We start from the raw sequence: 20,708 nt of genomic DNA on the forward strand, positions 1-20,708 counted from the left end.
CATCATCACCATCATCATCACCACCACCATCATCATCATCACCATCACCATCATCGATAGCATTCATGCTTTAAGATTTACAAAGTGCTTTATTAATATTAACTCATTTGACCCTCACAAAAACCCTATACGTGATATTATTATCTCCATATTACAGATGAGGAAACTGAGGAACAGAGAAATTAAGTGACTGGCCCAGGGTCACACAGTTGCTAAGTGGCTAAGGCAGGATTTGAACTTCTTATCAGCGACACCACCTAGATACCCCTATTAATGCCAGGATCAAACATAAAGGTCTCTATTTGGTGTTTAAAGCCCTTCCCAACCTGTCCCCTTCCTACCTTTCTAGTCTTCTTACACTTTGGTTCCTTTCCACACATTCTAGGATCCAGACTGACCTCCTGGCTGCTCCTAGCACATGACATTCCATTGCCCATCACCAAGCCTTTGCCCTGGCTGTCCCCTATGCCTGGAATGCCCTCCCTTCCCACTTGCATGGCACCCCTTTCCTATAGAAGGCTTTTTCTGTTTTCCTCAGATGCTAGTGCATCTTCTTTCACACGGTTTTCTATCTACTCTGTATATATCTTGATTATAGCTAACATTTAGTTGATAAGCTTTTTTAAATTTTATGTGTGTATCTCCTAGTGGCTTATAGAGTTGTCTCCTCTACTGGGACATAAGCTTCTCGGGGGGCAGATTGGTGTTTAGGCCTTCTTTGTACCCCCAACACTGTCCAGTGTCTGGCACAGAGCAGGTACTCACTAAATACTGGATGGCTCCATCACATCCCAGGTGCCCTGGCCCTGGCAAGTGGCTGGGGGCAGAACAAAGCCTTTGCCCTCGGCAGTCACCTGCTGGCTGGGTGACCCTGAGCAGATCAATTAAACTTTCTCAGCCTTGGTCTTAGTGCCTGCTCAGTGGGGTTGTACAACTCTATGCAACAGATGAGAAAACATGGGAAATGCTTTTTAAGCTCTGGAGTGATGTATAGATGTTCGCTGATGATTCCTTTTCCTAATTGTTCTTGTCAAGAGGAGGTTCCTTAGTTCTCTGGCCTAAGCTAGAGGCTTAGAGCTACATGCTGTCTTGCCACCCCAAAAGGGCTGGAGGAACTGGGGAAGAAGATCTAGCATTCAGGGGTCTAGATTTTAAGCCTAGCTCCCATTTCTGGAGTAATTTAAGACTGACAAAACTCTCCCCTTGTGATCGACTCTTTGGGGAGGTGGTACAACTGTAACCCTCATTGCACAGATATAGCCCGAGGCTTGGGAGGTTCTGAGAGACAGCAGTGGCCTCAGTTCTCATCTAGTCCAAGCCACTGGGACAGTAGTGACACCCCCCTGCACCAGGATCCTCACTAAGGGGGTCCTCCACGCTGCAGTTGGGGAGAGCCCACCATCTCCCAAGAGGTGTGACCGTCAGGTGCCCTTGGCCTGAATTTGTCTCTTTGTAAATTCTATCCCTGGCTCTTGGTTCTGCCTTCTGAAGCCAAGCAGATACATGCCAAGAACTGAGATTCACGACTTGGGGACTTGCTACCCACTTAACCACATTGCCCCAGGGGGAGAAAGACCTCGAACCTTCATGAGGATGAAGATGACAAGGGTGAGGAAGACGTTGGCACGAGGGGGGCTCCAGGCCTGGGAAATGCTGGGCATCTCCAGGTCCTCTACGATGCCCTGGCGCACCCAGGTCCGGTTGTCAAACAGAGTGACCAGGGTCTCCTTCTGTGAGAGCTAAAGGTGGACAGGGTTATTTGGGCTGGACAGACAAGCCAGGAGGAGGTCCCTGGACTCAGGAGGTATCTTCCCAAGAAGACTGAGAACTGAGTCTGGTAGGAGACCTGTCTGAAGGGGGTTGGCCACACTTTTGGTCTCTCAGGAGGGTTGAATTTCTATTTTGTCATGAGGCGAGGACAGAAGTGGGAGACTCTGGGTGTGGCATTTAGGGTTACACTGTTACTATGCACACTGTGAGCTGTGGTTGACATGTACCCCTTTTCTCTTCTCTTGTTACAAGGGATGGCTCCTTAGGTGGAGGTGGGGAAGAGAAGGGGATACTGGAAAATGAAAAGCCCAAGACAGAAGAGGGCAGGCCAGAGCCATGAAGAGTTACCTGTCCAGCCATGAACTGGCCAAAGCCGGGTGGGAAGGTCAGGGTGGAGATGAGCAGGGTCACTAGGGCTGGGAAGAGCAGGCGTCTAAAGATGAGAGAAGTCAAGGCTGAGGGGATGGGAAGGCCAGGTTATCTTGAATGACTGAAGCTGCCTTTGGGGCCACTGATGGGAGAGGCCATCGAGGTAATTTCAGAGATGGGTAACCTGAGGGCCAGGGAGGCCATGGGCTCCTAGAGCTGAGGCTGAGATGGATCTCAAAGGCTGCCTAATCCTAAGCATCTTGTTTTATAGATAGGGAAACTGAGGCCTGGATCAGGGAGCCCCACAACGGTGCTGCCAGCTTGGCCTTTCTGAGCCCGGCTTTCATGAATGTATGCCGTCCTTCCCCCAACCCTCCTCCCACACCTTCCTGAAGAGCCCATTGTGGGAGACTGCTGAGAAGGAGGTGCTTTCATTTCTCTGTGATTCTTGGGTGAAGGTCAGGACCAGAGGGAAGCCGTCCTTGTTTATTCAGATGCTGTGTTCAGTTGGGAGCTGGCCTCCCCACCCCCAGCCGGCCGGGTGCCTGCTTCGGCCATGGCCCCGCTTCTCTGCTGTCCTCGCCCCCCCTCTTCAGTCCCCATCCCCAAAGCAGGAAGGTCAGACTGGAAGGGTCTGGGAGGTGTCCTAGAGACCTGCTGAGCCTCTGCCTCCTGGAGTCTCAGTTTGCTTATCCATACAATGGAAGCACGGTCACAAGTCGCAAAGAATAGTGTATCCAAAGCACTTCAGCAGCCTTAAAGCTGAGGTTAGAGTCTGCTCCAACTCTGCTGTCTTACAGAGGGAAACAAGACGCAGCAGAGAAAAGGAGCTTGCTCAGGGTCCCTCAGGTAGATGGTGAAGCTGGGACTCAAACCCAGGACCCTTTGACATCACCAGCCTCACCATCCCTGTTGCCTTGCAGGGTGAAGGGACTAGGGTCTAGAGAGGTTGGCAATGAGGATCCCAGGGGCTAAGCGGCTTCCCCTCACTCCTTATGTGACCAGGGCTCTCTTAGCCTGGAAAAGAGACGGCCTGGCCTGGCCTCCTCCCTCCTGCTGCTCTTTGGTGGCCTTTGTCCTCTGGGGAAGGGGGGATTGGTGTGATGCCATGGAAAGAATCAGAGGACCCCAGTGTCCACGTCCCCATCTTTGACCCTTTTGACACTCCCTCTGGGACCTTAGGCAAACCATTCACTGCCCCGGGTCTCAGTTTCCCTATCTGTAAAATGAAAGGATTGGAGCAGGTGGCTGGAAGTCCTGGTGCTGGGATTCTATGGTCTTTTACCAATCACCACATTGCCCTGGGCCTCAGTTTCCCCATCAGTAAAATGAGGACTAGATGGCCTTGGTTCCTTTCAGCCCTGGCTCTGTGGTCCTCCCCACACCTCTCAGCCCCCTGCCTGACCTGTGCAAGGTGGGGTTGGACACTACTCACTTCTTCATGAGGAAGCGGTTGATTGTCTTTTGCTTTCGCATCACCTGGACTATCTTTCGGTTCAGGTAGACAAACAAGGCCCCCCCAAAGCCACTCGCAATCCTAAGAGTGGAGGAGGCATGAGGGTAAGGAGAGGAAGGAGCCTCTCCAGGCCCTCGCTTCCAGGCTCCCAGCCACCCCCACCTTTTTCCTCAGCTGCTTGAACCTTCACCCCAGCCCTTCTGGCCAAACCTCTGGGTCTCACCCGATGACAGCGAAGGCTGGGAGCTCCTGTAGGTCAAAAGGGAAGTCAAGGCGGAAGCGAGTTTTGAAGAGGGCGGTGATGGTCTCTGGGAGGAAGGAGAGAGAGCAGAGCGAGGCAATCTTGGTCCAAAGGGCTCCCCCCAGTTGCCTCCTCTGAGCTCCCCTCACTCAGTTCAAAGGAGCCTAGAGTTCCGGGTGCCGTCTAGCACAATCTCCTCATTCTACAGTGGAGGAAACTGAGGCCCAGAAGGGCGGGGTCACTCACAATCACAAGGCAACAAGTCTCAAAGCAAGATTGAAACCCAGCTCCCTCCCATCCCCAGTCCCACCAGTCCTTTTTACTGTGCCAGGATAAGGCAATTCAGTCAAACTCAGCTAGCATTGGTTAAGCACCTACTGTGTGCCAAGCATTTTTCTGGGTGGTATGAATACAAAGACAAAAGCTAAACCACCTCTGCCCTCAACGGTCTTACATTAGGTACAAGAGAGAGAGACCAGGACGAACAGGGCTTTTCTTGGGAGCCAGAAGATCCAAGTTTGAATCCTGCTTCAAACACTTACTAAGAGTGAAAACTGGGCAAGCCACTTAAACTCTCTCAGGCTCAGTTTTCTTATCTATAAAAACAGTACGTCTTTCCTGGAATTGTTATGAGGACCAAATGAGAGATATTTGTAAGGCTCTTTGCAAAGCTGAGCGCCAGCTATGATCATCAAGCAAACCTGAGTGGGTAGGACGTTGTCACCCCTTTTTCAGCCCCCTGTGCCTCTGGTCTCCTAACACATTCCTCACCCACCTTCATCCCGATTCCAGACCGCCAGAACTCGGAAGATGAATGCGCTGAAGGTGGCGGCAAAGAAACCCCTCCAGTAGTTCCGGACGGCAAAGAAGGTGGAGGTGACCTCAATGCTGAACAGGACTCCTGAAGGGAGGAAGAGAAGGGAGATGGGCCTGAAGTGGCCCCACAACTCGGAGAGACCTTCTAGACCATCAGCCTTGATGGGGGCGGGGGGGTTCACTGATTTGTCTGGCATCACACAGCCAGGATTCGAATCCAGGCCTTTGTAACCTCCAAGTCAGATCCTCTAGAGAGGGCATATGTGTCTCAGGGTACGGAAGGTTGTCAGGGCAAGGGAGCAGGAAGGAGAGGAGAACAAGGACAATTCCCTGCTCCACAGAAGACGGGGCCCCAGACCCCAGGGCTCCTACCTCCAATGGGAGCAGCAAAACAGCAGCCAACGCCCACAGCACAGGCTGCGGCCAGCATCTCCGTGTTTCGAGACTCATTCTGAGGGGACCAAGGAAGATGCATGTGGCAGCTGGAGGAGAGGGAGAGTCTCCAGCTGATTAACCCCAGGCATCTCTTTCATTCCCTCCTGGCTCTCCTAAGGTACCTTCTTCCCTGGCCGGGGGCTTCCAATGCCCTCCCTGACCCCAGCATTGCCTTTACCTCATAGATGCCCCCAAAGAGTGAGAGGAACTTGCTGAGGAGAGCTGCACACATGCTGGCAATATGCACGAATGGGCCCTGGGGAGGGAGAAGGGCATGAGTGCGAATCACAATGCTGGTTCCTCTCTAGCTACTCCTTGTGGCCAGGGCTCTTCCTCCCAGATCCCCCTTCACTGTCATATGTCCATTCTGAGGTCACCTCCTTGCCAAGGGGCATCCCGCTTCCCAAGGCACAAGTCAGCCCGATGACCTTGGCCACAAAGGTCTTGAGTGTGAGATATTCCTTCAGTACGACACCCCGCAGAATTGTCTTCATCTCTGGGATCCCAGAGCCTGGGGGAGGAAAAGGAGGGAGCATAGGAGTCAGCCAGGATCCAGATATGAAGGAATTCCACCCCTTGCCTCAGACCTTCCATGGTTCCCACTTCCCACCCCCTTCTCTCTTTACCCTACCAACAGCTTGAGGGGCCAGGATCTGGGTAAATCCAGCTGAGAAGGTGATGAGGACCACAGGGTAGGTGACCCAGGCCAGATACTGCAGTAGGAGGCTGGTGTCCAAGCCTCGGGACATCCACTGCTGGGCTGTAAGGACACAGGATACTGACTCCCAGCTAGTAACCTCCCTCCCTTCCTGCCTCCCCCCACGCACCCTTGACTCTCAGCTTGTATCAGGGATACAAGGATAAGATCAAGTCTTCCTGGGAGATGGTGGGCAGAGGTGAGGGAGTGAGGGGTGAGGAGACTGGGAATAATGTGTCCTTATGAGAGTCATTAATGGTGACAGTGGCCACTGGAGGCGAGGGGGTCGCCGTGGAGCAGGATGGCAGCAGCCGAAGCAGTCCGAATGGTTTGGAAAGGGACAGGGATTTGGGCAGTCTAGGGACTTCTGTCGGAAAGCCATGACTGAGGTTGGGGAGGTCAGTGAGTGTTGGTGGTGGGGTGCTGAGTGGGGGAGACAGCAGCACAGGGGGTCCTGGGTAGGGCAGGCCACAGCACATGAGTCTAAGCGCCCCTTCCCTAGGGATGGTGTGTTGGTGACCCCAGCGGGGTGTTAAGGATTTGCCCCTCCCCTCACCCTGCAGACAGGCAGCAATAGCATAGTCCATGGCCCAGCTGACCAGCGCCATGAGCAGCCCCAGCAACACCAGGAAGATCCAGTCTTCACCAACCCTTGAGATCAGGAACTTATGGCAGCGGACAGAGCAGACTAGGGCAAGGAAGGGAAGGGGAGGGAGTGGGGCGCGACCCAAAGCCAACTTTCCCCCCTCCCACCCAGTGAGAGAGCCTCTGAATGCTTCAGCCTCTCTCTGAACAACAGCCCCTCCCCCCTGCCCTGCTCCCTGTGCCCCCACTGTCTCCTTGTCCCCAGTCTCACTGCGGCATCGGGCGCAACGACTCTGCCCATATTCCAGGAGCTCTGGGGGTGCTCGGGGAGAAGGAGGCCCCTTCCAGTGCTCAGCACCCCCTAGTCGGATCCGGGCAGCCTCCTCCTTGGCAAAGGTGCTGAGGTCCTGGGTGTATCGGCCATACATCTGGTAGGGGGAAGGGGAAGAAGGCATCAGGCAGGGTGGAGGGGGGACAAGCACCCATGGAGAGCCTGGCACATTATCTCCAGCCTCCACCTCCTCCTCCACCTAGGGCATTTCCAATGGAGCAGGGCTGAAGAGAACAATAGAGAGACATTACAATCTGTGGGGGCTGCTGGGGCACCAGTGAGAGAACAAGCCACGTTGGTGCGTGGGCACATCTCCAGTGGGGACAACCTTCTTGGGCCTTTGTCCTATGTCTGAGGGTCAGGATAAGGAGCTTAGCTCTTGGACAACTGGACAACTTGAGGTAGAAAGTCAGGAAGTAGGAGGAGAGAAGGTCAAGGAGCCCTGAATGCCCTGGGGCACTGGATGGGGGAGGCCAAAGAGCTGGAGGCCAGACCCGCCCAGGGCTCCTTGGCTTAGAGAAAGGGGATACTGCAATCCCTATCACGATGTTTTCTCTGGCCCTCCCTGGCCTGGGACTGCCTCAGCTGCCTTCTTAATCCTCTTTCTGTGCACCCCTCCCACCCCCGCCGAATCTTCTCACCGTTCCCCAATCCTGCCAGCCTAGCAGAAGCAGGGAGCCAGAGACACATTCCCTAAACTTCCAGGGAAGGAGGAAACTCCACTTTGGCCCCTCCAACCCCACTCTGGGGTCTTATATCCCTTTTGCAAGGAGAGGGTAACTTGAGGGGGATGGGAAACCTTTTCATGGAAGTGATGGGGGAGGAGCTGACTTGAGGGGCTTAGATGATGGTGAGGTGGGGGGTGGTGGTGGAGAATGGGGAAAAATCACTGAGTTACTGGTTTAGACCAGCCAAGCTGGGTGTGTGTGTGGGGGGGGCGGGGGGAGAGGGGGATAAGGGGGGGAGAGAGTAAATTCCGGCCACCACCCGCAGAGCTACATGACACAAAGGGCTCCTGTTGGGAATGGAAAGCAGGGGGAGGCAAGTGGAGAGAGGAGAAAGACAGAGAGGGAAGGGAGAGAGGGGGATGAAGAGGAAAGAAAAGAGAAGGGACAAAGAGGAGAAGGGAAAGAGAGGATAAAGGGTGGAGGTAAAGAGAAAAGGAAGAAAAAGGGAGGAGGAGAAGGGGAAAGGGAAAGAGAAGGGAAAAAGCAAGAAGGAGAATTTGAGGAGAGGGAGGAAGAGGAGAAGGAAGAAAAGGGAGAGGAAATAAAAGAAAATTAAAGGAAGACAAAAGGTTGAAAAAAGAGAGAAGAAAAGGTAAAGAAAGGAAGAGGATAAGAGAAGGAGGAGAGAGGAAGGGAAAAAGAAGAAAAAGTGAAGAGAAGAGACAAAGAGGTGAGAGGGAAGAAGGAAAAACAGAAGTGAGAGGAAAGAAAGGGGAGAGAAGGAAATGAGAAGATACAAAGAGGAAGGGAAAGGGAGAAGGCAGGAGAAGAAGAGAGAGAGGAAGAATAAAAAAGAGGAGAGGAAAGGAAGAGAAACAGATGGGGAGAAGGGAAAGAGAAAATAGAGTAAGGGGAAAGAAAGAGGAGGAGATTAGACAGTAAAAGAGAAGACAGGAAGAGAAAGAGAATAAAGGGAAAGGGGAGAACAGGAGAGCGAAGGAAAGAAAGTCTAGTGGTGAAGGGAAATCAAAGGGGAGAAGGAAAGGGGAAGGGGAAGGAGAGAGGAGAAAGGAAGGAAGAATGGAGGACAGAAGGGAAGGAAATGGGAGAGGGGAAGGAAATAAAAGAAAGATGATAAAGGAGAGAAGGGAAATGTAGAAGAATGGAAGGAGAGGGGAAAAAAGAGAAAGGAAAAGATAGACATATAAAGAAGGGGAGATGGAGAAGAGAGAAGTGTGGAAGGCAACAGAACCAGGAGTAGGCAGCCTAAACATCACTTAGCAGAAGATAGGGAAGATGAGAGAAGGCATCTTGGCCTTGTGTCCAAAAGACAAGACTGAGGCAGATCCCTAGAAAGAGATGGGAAAAGAGAATGGTGGAGACAGACTTGCCCTTTAAAGAAGTCGATCAGCGTTGACAGCTCAGGGATCTCTTCCCCCTTAGAGACTGTCCCATGTGCACATTGGGGCTTCCCCAGAGAAAAGCACCTGAAGTCTCCCCCAGACCCAGACCGAGGCCATCTCTGATTTCTCCCCTCTTTTCTCATTTTCACCTAGTCTCACTCCCTTATCCTTCCCCTTGTTCCTTTTCCTCAGCTGTTCCTGCTCCTGAGCTCTCTCCCCTACTCCAGCCCCAACCCCCGTCCTTTCTTTACCTTCCTCTGACCCCATTCCCTCCTCACCCTCTAGATGGCTCACGACGCTCTTCCGATCTCGTGAGCCATCTAGACCGCCCCAAGATGATTCTACTGGCCAGTCCCTCCCTCATTTACTGTCTGTCCCCTGGCAATCTCTGATTTCAGTGCTGGTCCATGCTGGCTGGAGCTCTTCCACTCACTCCTCTGCCTTTTTTCATGGCTAAGGTTCCATCCCAGTTGCTGGATTTTAACCTGGGGAGCACCCTGGCTGCCCTCCCTATGAGTGCTGGAAAGAGATAAATGGGAGCTGAAATGCCAAACTATAGTGGAGATCAGCCCATTGAGTCAGCCCAGCCTAGAGCCCCAGTTATTAGGCCCCCTAATGGGGTCAGAGGACACAAGGTCCAGGACTGGAGCTGGGCCTGCATTCCCCCCTACCACCCAGGGTCTGGCTTCAGGCTGAACTGGACCATCCCAAACTAGAAGAGATGCCCCACCACCCCCAACTCTGCCTGAGCCCAACTCCTGCTTAGCTCTGGGCTGATCAAGAGTTCAACAAGAATGGGGAATGTGGCCACTGGAGGTAGTAGATGAAGCAGGAGATGAAGAGAAAGGGGCAGCAGAGGAGAGGAAGGTCAAGGAGCTCTTCGGTGGGTGGTGCTGGGGCTCTGGCCTGTGCCCAGGAGAGAGAGGTAGAAGGAGTTAAGGAAGGGGTGGGGACAATCCTGCTGACCCCTGGGACGTCTCACCTGGAGTCTTTGTTCAGTAATCCCTGGCTTCTCCATTCAGATCTTAGCCTCATTTGACAATTCAGTTATTCACCCCATGCCTGCCTCAGTTTCCCCACATAGGTAGCTCTCTTATTCCTACTCCCTACTATGTGTGCGTGTGTGTGTTAGGGGGACGGGGAAAGAGGCAAATACAGTAATCACTACCTCAGGAGCAGAAAAAAACAATCCCCTCCTCCCGCCCCAAGCTGTAGCCCCAGCGGCCGGTGAAGAGAGATCTGGAATTGGCTACGAGGGGTCTCGGCTTACCAAGGTCTGCTCATACTGGAGAGCCCGGGGCTCCATCCCTTCCTCCACGGCCGCCGCCATCTCCTCCACGTAGGACAGCCTGGCCTGGGGCTCTGACTCCGGACAGTTCAGCCTTAGTGCCCCAAGCCTGGGTTCTCCCGCTTCGGTGCTGTCCTCCCTCCCAGCTCTACTGCCTACTCAGCTCGAGTCCTGTCCCCGCAGGCTCCCAAGTGCCGCCCCAACCTGGTGTGGTCTCCCCCACTTCCCTCCCGTCTCCTCCCCTCTCGGGCGGGCCAGGGGCGGTTCCCAAGGAGCTGAGCTGGGCTGCGCTGCTCTGGACAGGGCAATGCTGCTCTCCCCCCCCCCCCCCCCCCGGAGCGACTGGGGGGGGCCGACCCCGCACCCCAGGCTGTTCTGGGGGATCCCGCAGGGGCTGAGCTCTCTCCCTAGGCCAGCGCCCCCTCCCCTGTCTTGGCTCTTCCCGCTTGGTTACTAGTCCCCTCCCCTCGAAGGCCCTGCACAGCTTTGCTGTCCCGCCCCCAGACTGGAAGAGCCGACGCAAAGAACATGGGTTCCCGTCCAGCTTTATGTGACCTTGGAAAAGTTACCAAATCTCAGTTTCCAGAGCCGTAAAATGAAGGCGTTGTACAGAGGACGTCTAAGATCCCTCTAGCGCTAAGATATTTGACTGTGATATTGAGATAACTTTAGAGCGAAATCGGTGATCCTAGGAACTGGGAGAGGGATACTACCAAGCCAATGGGTCGCGGGCCAATGTGGCGGAGCCATGAAGTGCTGAATCAGGGAGCGAGAATTGTGTTTGGGTCTTTGGCCAGGCAAGAGGATTTGAACTGTGTCCCCTGATCTCCCCCCAAAGCTGGGGTCTCTTGTTTCCTTCCTGTTTTCATCTTCCCTCACAATCTATTCCAGACTCATCACTCCAGGACACAGGGACTTAGGGGAAACCTCTTGAAGCTTCATTTAGGAGTAATCAGGATTTCTGGGGAGGGCAGTGAGGAGGGATGTGAGGTAGGGACAGAAGAAGCCACTCTCCCAACCGCTCCTCATGGATCCTAGATCCTAGAATCCCAGTTGGAAAAACCAATCCACCCCAGCTCATTGTACAAGTTAGAGACTTGTTTCAGGGCATCTAGGTAGCTGAAATAGGTTTCAAACTCAGGTCATCTGACTAAATCCAGTCCTCTTGCACCAGCATCATTTTGTAGGTGGAAGCTGGAGGAGATGAGGTCGGATTCAATCAGTCAACCAACAATGATTAAACATTTACCATATGCCAGGGAAAGTCCCTGCCCTTAAGAAGGAGAGGCTAAAAGGTCAGGGTCATATTAGGGCTACAATAGCTGAGAGACATTCTCTAGATGCAAATGTCACCCACCCAACTTCTTTTACAGGTCTGAAGCCCCTATTTGGTCCAGGACCCCTTTGTTCATTCAGGTCCTCTCCACCTCTTGCTTGGAGTCTACTGTCTTCCTGCCTCTAGTTTCTCCCCTTTCTTATACATTCTGCACGGGGCTCCCAAATCATCTTCTTGCACAGGCTTAAATATGATTCTCCCATTCTAAAGCTCTTAGTGGTTCCCTATTGACTTTACCATGAGTTTAAAATTTCTCAGCCTAGGATTTAAGATCCTCTTCAATCTGCCTCTTTTGACCTACCTTTCCAAGTATATTTCACATTACCTTTCTCACAGTTGGTGGCACAAAGGGAGTGATTTATAAAGGTTTTTTAAAATTCATTTATTCAGTTTTTATTCATTCATTTGTCTATTGAACCAAGCTGGATTATTAGTTCCCTAAAATTAACATGCCATTTCTCCATTTCTCCTGCTTCAGTGCAGTGAAGGGAGCACCCCTGTCTGGAATTTACTCCCTCATTCCATCTACTCTGAAGACTCCTTCTGTCCCCTCCAGGCTTAGCCCAGGTGCCACTTCCTCTTGCTGGCCTTCCTTGAACTCTCCAGCCAAAAGTACTAGCTCCTTCTTGAAAATTTCCTGGAGTGCTTCGAGGTACTTTAGTTGGTATTTTGCATCTCTTAGTAGGAAAGGAAGGGACGATTTTATTTTTGTCTGCTGTGCCTAAATATTCCTGTAATTTTTGCGAATATGGACCACTTAATAAGAATTTGTTTAATTGATTTCTCAATGGGAGAAGGCTCAATCCGTCACAGGTAAGAAGAAAATTGAGTGTGATTCCAGGGAGGGTGTCTTCCTGGAATCAGAATGAGAACAGAATCATCAGTGGAAGTGACAAGGATAGCAAGGATATTGGGAACTGACTTCTGGGGGGTTGGGATGGTTCCCTTTTCTCTTTATGTCTGTCTGCCTCTCCTGGGTGCTGCTTCTGGTGGGAGCTGGCTCGGGATATGACTGGCCAGGCTGGAATGATGGGGATGGAGAAGCCTAGGGGTGGCTGAAGACAGAAAAAGTAGAGAAGCTGGGAGGGAGCCGCAGAGGCCGCTCCCCTGAGACTGGCCCTAACTAGGCAGGGGTGTGGGGGGGCAGAGGTCGCTTTTTCCTGGCAGAGGCCCAGGCCTGAAACCTGAGGAGCTGCTGACGTGCTAGCCCAGTGGGGAAAGAATGGAAGAGCCGCCGCGTTCCAGAGCTCGGGAGTGAATGCGGGTGGGGGAAGGGGCTGCCAGGCAGGGCAGGTGAGGCCGTGGGGGAGAGGGATCAGGAGCCAGGGCCGAGTGCCCGGGGATGGAGCTAGGGTTGAGGCGGGCAGGTGCTAGGTGTGGGCAGCACCAGGGACAGCTAGCGTGGGCAGTGCCAGGAATAGACTGCGGGACGGGGAGTGCCAGGGTGGGCTGCGCCCAGGAAAGGGGCAGGGCCGCCGCCCGATGACCTCATGGCAGATTCCCCAGGAGGGGGGGCGGCCACATCGCGGGACCTCGGGTCCGGCCTCCGGCAGCCCGGGCGTGGGGGTCACTTCGAGGACTGGCGGTGCTCACCGCCCCCGGCACGGACAGAGGAGGAGGAGGAGGAAGAGGAGAGGGGCGAGGCCCGCACCAGCCCCCAGGTCCGGCCCTAGTAGGGGACAGAGTGTGCCCAGGCTCGGGGGCGACCTGTGGACGGGTGGGGCGCTCTCTGGACTCTGAGCCACCAGATCAAGGTCGCAGCCAGGGTCGGAGCTGAGCTGGGAGGTGCGGGACGACGGCTCATTCTGCGCCCTTATTGGTCCCAACGGATTAAGGGCGGAGCCGGGCCCAGAGGGAGGGGGGAGAGGGCGGGAAGAGCTCCTTCTCGCAATCTTCATAGGCCCGTGAGGGCTTGGGGGGAGGGGCAAAGTCTAGGAGGCGGGGAAACCGGCCCAGCGTTCTTATAGGCCTTAGAGGGCCGGAGGGGCGGTGCTGTGGGCGGGACCGGCGCCCATCCTTCGCTCTCAAGGTCCTTGAGGGGCGGAACCTGGGTCGAGGGGCAGGGACAACTCTATCCTCCAGCCGCAAGGTCTAGGTTTTCAAGGTCTCCGGCTCGGGGACACACAGCTAGATTCATGGGCTGTACTAGGAACTGTGTGGGGAGGCGGGATGCGGAGAAGAGGCCTGAGAAACTGTTGGGACGTCGGGGACGGGGCGGACCGGGTGCCCAGAAAGCCAGGCTCTGAGCCGGGCCCCGCCCCCTTGGCGAAGTGCGCGTGCTCTGAACAGGGTCGCGCGAAGGCCAGCGGCCCGAGTCGAGAGGGGGTGGGGCAGGAAACCGTGAAAGAGGAGGCGCGGAAGCGGAACTACGTGTATGAACATCCGCCCTAGCTCTCTTGGCGCACGCGCGGGCCCTGATCTTGCGCGGCTCTCGCGCCGGCCTTGCGCTCGCGGTGGTTCGGGCCTCGTCGCCTCCCGCGGCTAGCTATGGCCGGCATCCTGTTTGAGGACATTTTCGATGTGAAAGACATCGACCCCGAGGGCAAGAAGTTCGACCGAGGTGAGCCTTCCCCTTCCCCGCCTCCGGCCGGGGAGACCCCGCCCCCCGCCGTGCGTGACTGAGGAGGCCCCCTCCTCACATTCCTCTTCAGACTGAGGAGACTCCTCCCCCACCGACAGGAGACCCCGCCCCCCAGGGGATTTCCCCCCCCGCCCCCCAGAGTCCTCCCTGAGCGCTCTCCGCTCCTCCGAGAGACCCTTGCCGGTCATTCATTCGCTAAGAGCGCCTTCTGTGTGCCAGAGAAAGGCAAAGAGCCCCTGCTCTTGGGGAGCTCCCGGCCTAACGGCAGCCGGCGTCCAAAGTTATAGACGGGACCGGTGGGGAGGGCCCGAGGGGGGGCCGAGGGGGCGTCAGGAGGCCACAGAGGCAGCAGGGGCTTGGGAGGCAGAGGATTTCACGCTGAAGCCTGGGGAGGGGGCGGGTGACAGGGTCAGGAGGATCCCTGGTGGCTGAATGGAGGGTGAGCCAGGGTGGAGAGAGACTGAGGCCGGACGGAGCCCAAGTAGGAGGGCTGGGGAGAAGAGGAACTTGTCAGGCTCCGCTGAGAGTTTTGGAGGGTGGGAGAGACGTGGGGGAGGCGGCAGAGAAAGACGGCTTGGGCGAGTGAGGCAGTTACTCCGGTGTCAGAGTGGCCTCGCTTCAGCATGAGTTTGTGCTGGATCCAGTGAGCTCAGTCTGGTGGTTTTTCTCCAGCTTCATTCAGCATCACGTGAGCAGGAGAGAAGGCAGCCATGGGGGCAGTAACTCAAGGCTGGGGCTCTGCAGGGCAAGATTGGAGATGGGGGGGGGGGGGGGGGCAAGAGACTGGAGGGAAGGGCACAGCGTAGAGGAGAACTGGTTCACTAAGATAATGATGGGGAACGGAGGAGAATGTAGTCATCAGGAGGTCTGGGAAAGAACTGAGGGGTGTGGGATTGGAACAAGATTGGAAGAGTATGGATGTATGCATATGTGATGGGGGAGATCAACTTAGGGAGGGGGAAGGTCACCTTAGTAAAGTCAGGAAGGGAGAAAGTGCCCATAGTGTGGGAGAGGGGGAAGGCAGTTGAATCACCCTGTGGTTTTGGGGAAGAAAGACTTGGGAAGGGGGAGGGAGTTGAATCACTCAATCAGCAAGTACTTATTAAACATTTTGGATGTTTCAGGGACTGTGCTAAGTGCTGGATGTATGAAGAAAAAGGGAAACCTGTCTCTGTTCACTAGGAGCTTTTACATTTAATGGGGGAGACAGCTCATGTGTACCAGACAGCCGCTGTGGGGATGCCCTCCAAGGCTCTGCCTGATTCCCCTTCTTTTTCTCTATGCCTTCTTATTGTCTTATCATCCCTGTGCAGATGACTCCTGGATCTAAACATTTAGTCCCAGTTTCTCTTCTGACTTCCCATCCTGCCTCCAGCCAACTGCCTGTTGGATATTTTGAAATGGCTGTATCTAGGCATCTTCGACTTAATGTGTCCAAAACAACTGACTGTCTTTCCACTCAGAACTGCCCTTCTTCAAGGCTTGCCTTTTGCATCACCCCCATTCACAGCTTCAGTATCATTCTCAACCCTCATATATTCTCACTCACCCCACGCTTTGAGGCACGTTCCAAATCTTGTTTCTTTCTCCACAACATCTTTTGGCTGAATCTCTTTCTCAGTCTGTCAGGAAACATAGAGCCAAGCACTTGGAATACAAAAGGAGACAAAAACCAGTCTTCCCTCTGCTCACGCAGTCTGTCCCCAGGGTTAGACCCTCATCACCAACAGCCTGCTAATGAGTCTCCTGGCCTTTGGTTTCTTCTTTCTCATCTGTCCTCAGTATCGCTGCCAGTGATTCTCCTGAAGCCTGGTCTGACTAGATCATTGCACTCATTATATAAACTTTGTTTAGTATTTAAAGCTCCTCAGCAGCCTGACTGCTTCCTATTCTTCTTTTTCTCCATACACTCAGAGCTTCAACCATGATAACCTACTTGTTCCTGACACACAACCCTTTAGCTCCCACACCATTCCTGAAATGCTTTCCCTCCTTCTGCCTCCGAGAATCCATGACTTCCTTCAAGAGTCAGCTTCAGTGTCCCTGGAGCTGTGCTTGGGCCTTCTCTGAGGGTGGATCACTTAAAGGAAGGTTGGATTATCTTAGATAGCCTGAGTATCTCTCTTGTGTCTGTCCCCATTTGTTTGTTTATACTACCTTCCCTAGTAGAATATAAGTTCCCTGAGGGTCGTCACTGGTTCTGCTTTTTCTCTGTATCTCCAGCAGCTAGCACAGGGCCTTTCACATCATGTTTGTTGGTGGATTGTTTCCCCCTTCCAGAAGATACTTTCCTTCCAGAGGAGACCTCTCTATGTTCTCTTCCTCCCAGAGTGATTTCCTGCCACCTACATGTAGTGGGGGGTTTCAGCTTCCCCCCTTCCCCCATTGACCTAGGGCATTTTCTGCTTCCTTCTCTCCTTTTGAGATCTCCCCCTAATACACCTATGCCCAATATTCATTGACCCTCATTCTTACTTTTCTAAAGGGATTTTTATCCCACTGAGATCACAACCTTCCTTTCCACCAGATGCAGAGACATTTCTTCCCCTATCTCCCATGTAGTCTCTCTGGACTAAGCACACACAGAGACATGCTCATGTGCATGTGAGACCTTCCTCTTATAGCTTCCACTGCTCCTCCCAACCTAGGAGATGCTCTCTTCCTTCACCCCTAATCCTAGTACACTCATCCCTGCTTGTTAGAACCACTACCACACCATCCACATCCATTCATTTGCCCTTTCTGGGGAAGATGCCCTCTGCCCCCCAGCTTCAGCACATGCTCCTTGAAGGTAATTCCCCATGTCTGGAGACCCTGCCCTCCTCCTATCAGATACTCTAGAGGGAGCCTACCTTATTGGCTGTCTCACGGTAGCAGCTGGAAAGGACCTCAGGGATCCTCTGATTCAACCTGCTAATTTTACATATATGGAAACAGGCCACATTTTCTGAGGGAGAGGACATGATTGGCCCCCGTTCATAGTGAATCAGTGGTAGAAGATGGATCAGAAGCCAGGGGCTTGGCTGTCCTTTGTTATCTCCTCTTGCCTTCACAAGCATCTCTCCTGTAATCATTTCTCTCTTGTCCTTAGTGTCCCGTTTGCACTGTGAGAGTGAATCCTTCAAGATGGACCTCATCCTAGATGTTAACATCCAGATCTATCCTGTGGACTTGGGTAAGTGTTTGATAGAAGACACAGCCAGACAATCTGCTGTTCTTTCTGGTGTTGGGAACTGATATTAATTGAAAATGATTTGTGTCCCACACATAGACACCACCAACAAAAACAAGCGTTGAAGAACAAAATCAGAAGGAAGAGATTGTACTTGAAACTATAAGCATCATTATTTAGAATTAAAAAAAAAAAAAGACAAACGTCCCTTTTGCTTGTGTCATCCCAAATCCTTTCTGTAGAGATTTGGGATTTTGTGAAATTCTCAAAAGAAGAAACACATGGTCAGTAACCACCTAACACTTGCCTGGCCTCTCTAAGCAGAGAAATGACAATCCCAGGAGCCCAAAGGCACCACCTCACAGGCATTCAATGGGCAAAGGGAGTCCCATGGGCATGCTGGCACAGGGCACTGGCAGAACCCTTTGGAGATCAGGGCAAACATACAGGAGCCACAGATTGTGTTTGGTGACTGGGGCCTGCAAAGACTGGGTTGTTGAAAGAAGATGTGTAGCACTCACACATCTACAATGACAGCATTCGTCATCATGAAGAACTGGAAAGAGGCCCATAGTCAGCAGTTGAGGGATGGCCGAATCGTGGATGGAACGTGAGACTCTTGTGCTGTCAAAAATGACATGTGGGAAGCTTACAGAGAAATATCTAGAGACTTAGGAAGTGATGTGGTAGTAATTCTGCCAAGACTGACATTCCTGCTTCATACAAGGCACTTTGTCAGGTAGTGAGGGGTGCAGAAGTAATGAGTTAGAGATTCTGCCCTCAAAATGCTTACCTTCTGCTGGGGAGGGGGAGGGGTGAGGATGCAGCAGTGCCATGTAATACCAAGCACAGTATGCTGGAGGCAAAGGGCCGATCCAGAGAGAAAGTATTCCAGGAGCATTTCAGTGGGAGGGCAGATGCCATCGAGGTGGTGGTGGTAGCCTCATGTTCAAGGCCATGATGAGGAGGTGGAGGTACGGTCCAGGGCAGAAGGAATGTTCAGGAAGGGCAGTGTCAGGTTTATGGGACAGACAGTGCTCTGACAGAAACATGATGGATTGTAGGGGTGGAAAGGGGGAAAGGGAGGGCAACATGAAGTGAGCCTGCCAAAGGGAGGCTGCAGCCAAATGATGCCAGGCCTGGAATCCTAGGCCAAAGAATTTGCATTTTATCCTGTAGTGTTCTTAAGCTTTTTGGTGTTTCCTTGGCTGTCTGGAAAAGCCTTTGTATCCTTTCTCAGAATCATATTTTTAAATGTATAAAATTAAAAGGAAAGCAACAATTTTGAAAGAGTTGTCTGTATATTATGTATGTATGTGTGTATATATATATAAAATGTATGTGTGTGTATATATATATATAATATGTGTATGTGTGTTTGTGTACGTGCATATATGTGTGTACCTAGCCCATGCTAAGAAATCTTGTAGACACTAGTGAGCCAGTGCAGGTGTTTTAGCAGGGCAGTGACACATTCACTGCTGTAGAAGCCCTGGGTTTGAGAAGAGAAAGGCTGGGAGCAGCAGGACCATCCAGCTTGGCAGGATCTAGGCTGGTGGTGTCATGGCAGGGAGGTGGCTTCAGGGCAAAGCCAATTTTCAGTGAACGGAGTGAAGAAAGGCCAGTGAGAACGACAAAATGTACAGTCTAACTTTCCACAAAATCTCTTGATTTTCAGGTGACAAGTTCCGATTGGTGATAGCTAGCACCTTGTATGAAGACGGAACCCTGGATGATGGGGAATATAATCCCACAGATGACCGACCTTCCAGGTGAGGGGTCAGGGAAGAGAAGACACTTTGCCAGGCCTTTTAACTTGAATCTGATTTGATGTTTCTTCTTTGCTGATACTCTCTTAAGGACAATAGGCGACCTAAGGCTGGATACCAGGTCTTTAACAGGGACTGGGGCACCAGAGGGAAACCATACCTCCCTTGTCTGCTACATGTTGGAGCTCAGTCAACAAGTACTTACGGGGTTTCTCCTCTGCCCAGCTCTGGGTGTAGGGGCTTCGGCCGATTCCTGTGCTTGGGAGAAGGGGACCCAAAGAGTGTCTGCCTTTTACTCCACAGGGCTGACCAGTTTGAGTATGTGATGTATGGGAAGGTGTACAGAATTGAGGGGGACGAGACCTCCACAGAAGCAGCCACTCGCCTGTAAGTGCCTTCACAGTATGTAAGAAACTGGCCTTCCATTTCCTGGAGAAGACTTTGTGTTTTGGTCACAGACATGGCTGTTGGGTGGGCGGGGGAGGAGTGGGCTTTTAACATGGGGGGGGGGGCACTCTGTTTAGCTCATATCATGATATTCTGGACAAGAGGGTGGGTGTGACATTTTTGGTGCTTAGAGCCCTTCCTCCTCTCGGGGAGGTCAGGGCTCCCTCTGCCTTCTTGGCTACTGCCTGCTTTGGTGTCCTGTCCCTGCCCTGGGCTGCCAAGAAGCTAGAACTCCTTCGAAAACCAGGCTGACTGGAGTGCTGTCCTTTTGCCTTAGCTCTGCCTATGTCTCTTATGGGGGACTGCTCATGAGACTCCAGGGAGATGCCAACAACTTGCACGGCTTTGAAGTGGACTCTCGAGTTTACCTCCTGATGAAGAAGCTGGCTTTCTGAGCTACCAGGGAGCCTTCACTGTTCCCCTGTCTTCTGGGGCCTGGCCTGGGCATCTGTGCTCCCTGAGAGCTGCTCTGGTGTGAGGAGTGCTGGCCGAGGAATGGCCCCTTTCTCTGGAGGAATTGTTCTTCACCTGCTGGACTTGGCCTCTTTCAGTTGGTCTGAACTAAGTGGAAAACTGGCTGTTGGTCCCTGCTTGGGATCTCATTGGATCAGCTCAGGTTGAGCTCTCAGATACTTTATTTGATTGTTCAATTAAACTGCTTTTTTTGTATCCATTTCTCTTCTAGTTCTGCTATCCACCTAGAAATTGTCTTTTCAGGTTTTCTTCCTGAAGTTTTTTGTGCATCTGACCTAAGGGTGGGGGATGGTGTGTCTGGCCAGGCCTTACTCAGCACTCAGGGCTGCCTCCCTGGGGTCACCACCCTCAGCTAGCCTACCTCAGTAGTTATCCTGTGCTGCTGTACTCAGGGCCTGTGGAGCCGGCTCTGAGGATGGCACAGGGTACATTGGTGAGGGAATCTACTGAATCTTTCTAGCTCTTGCTTCCCTAGTTTAGGAATTCTATTCAGTTCTTGGAGAAGAGTTGTCTGCATAACCTGGAGATGAGAGAGAGAGAGAGTGTGTGTGTGATGGGTGGAGAGTTTCAGACATGGGCATGAGGCATGGTTGTGTCTAGGAACAGTAGGAATGTTCCGGAGGATTAAGTGGTTGAGAATGCAGGTGTGGAAGTAAGTCTGCATTTCTGGGAACTGAGGGACTGAGCAGGGAAAGTAACTGTCAGTAGCGTTTGCCACCCAGTGTAATTGAACAAGGAGAGGGAGCTGCTGTGAGCACCACTGGGGTGTCAGCAACACCACTGCGGCTCATTCTGGTCCTGTTGCTTCAGAATATTGTGTCCCTCTAACTTTCGTGACCGTGTGTGCACTTGGGAGAACCTTGGGAAATG

The 20,708-nt window shown here is 52.8% G+C and overlaps 2 protein-coding genes across 4 annotated transcripts in view; one reads left to right on the top strand and one right to left on the bottom strand.

Moving 5' to 3' along the window:
• The window catches only part of CLCN2 (chloride voltage-gated channel 2), a 24,231-nt gene extending 13,767 nt beyond the window's left edge, over positions 1 to 10,464 (bottom strand). Inside the window, exons 1-12 of one of the 3 annotated variants that reach the window (XM_069089341.1) lie at positions 10,042 to 10,463; positions 6,641 to 6,797; positions 6,341 to 6,472; positions 5,719 to 5,847; positions 5,465 to 5,598; positions 5,266 to 5,343; positions 5,025 to 5,103; positions 4,612 to 4,737; positions 3,819 to 3,903; positions 3,575 to 3,676; positions 2,119 to 2,203; positions 1,584 to 1,739 (exon numbers count right to left, since the gene is read on the bottom strand). In XM_069089341.1, coding sequence (XP_068945442.1) covers positions 1,584 to 1,739; positions 2,119 to 2,203; positions 3,575 to 3,676; positions 3,819 to 3,903; positions 4,612 to 4,737; positions 5,025 to 5,103; positions 5,266 to 5,343; positions 5,465 to 5,598; positions 5,719 to 5,847; positions 6,341 to 6,472; positions 6,641 to 6,797; positions 10,042 to 10,101 — 1,323 coding nt within the window. In that variant the 5' untranslated portion in view covers positions 10,102 to 10,463. Of the gene's footprint in view, positions 1 to 1,583; positions 1,740 to 2,118; positions 2,204 to 3,574; positions 3,677 to 3,818; positions 3,904 to 4,611; positions 4,738 to 5,024; positions 5,104 to 5,265; positions 5,344 to 5,464; positions 5,599 to 5,718; positions 5,848 to 6,340; positions 6,473 to 6,640; positions 6,798 to 10,041 lie in introns of all 3 variants that reach the window. The other 2 variants (XM_069089342.1, XM_069089343.1) reach the window with 2 other exon arrangements.
• Positions 10,465 to 13,543: 3,079 nt separating this feature from the next.
• Positions 13,544 to 20,033, top strand: POLR2H (RNA polymerase II, I and III subunit H). The gene is made up of 5 exons (XM_069089345.1): positions 13,544 to 13,955; positions 17,068 to 17,151; positions 18,827 to 18,920; positions 19,221 to 19,304; positions 19,642 to 20,033. The coding sequence occupies exons 1-5, from the start codon at positions 13,883 to 13,885 to the stop codon at positions 19,757 to 19,759; spliced, it is 453 nt and encodes a 150-aa protein (XP_068945446.1). The 5' UTR covers positions 13,544 to 13,882; the 3' UTR covers positions 19,760 to 20,033.
• Positions 20,034 to 20,708: the final 675 nt, after the last annotated feature.

The sequence above is a fragment of the Petaurus breviceps genome, unplaced genomic scaffold (assembly GCF_028583685.1).
Source record: "Petaurus breviceps papuanus isolate PSGF00001 unplaced genomic scaffold, PetGlider_PUasm1.0 186, whole genome shotgun sequence".
NCBI lineage: Eukaryota > Metazoa > Chordata > Mammalia > Diprotodontia > Petauridae > Petaurus > Petaurus breviceps.

Excerpts from the sequence above, each read along its gene's own strand:
- POLR2H (XM_069089345.1), top strand. The coding sequence starts at position 13,883 with ATGGCCGGCATCCTGTTTGAGGACATTTTCGATGTGAAAGACATCGAC. Across the intron at positions 17,152-18,826 it reads GATCTATCCTGTGGACTTGG|GTGACAAGTTCCGATTGGTG; the intron begins GTAAGTGTTTGA and ends CTTGATTTTCAG. Across the intron at positions 18,921-19,220 it reads ACAGATGACCGACCTTCCAG|GGCTGACCAGTTTGAGTATG; the intron begins GTGAGGGGTCAG and ends TTTACTCCACAG.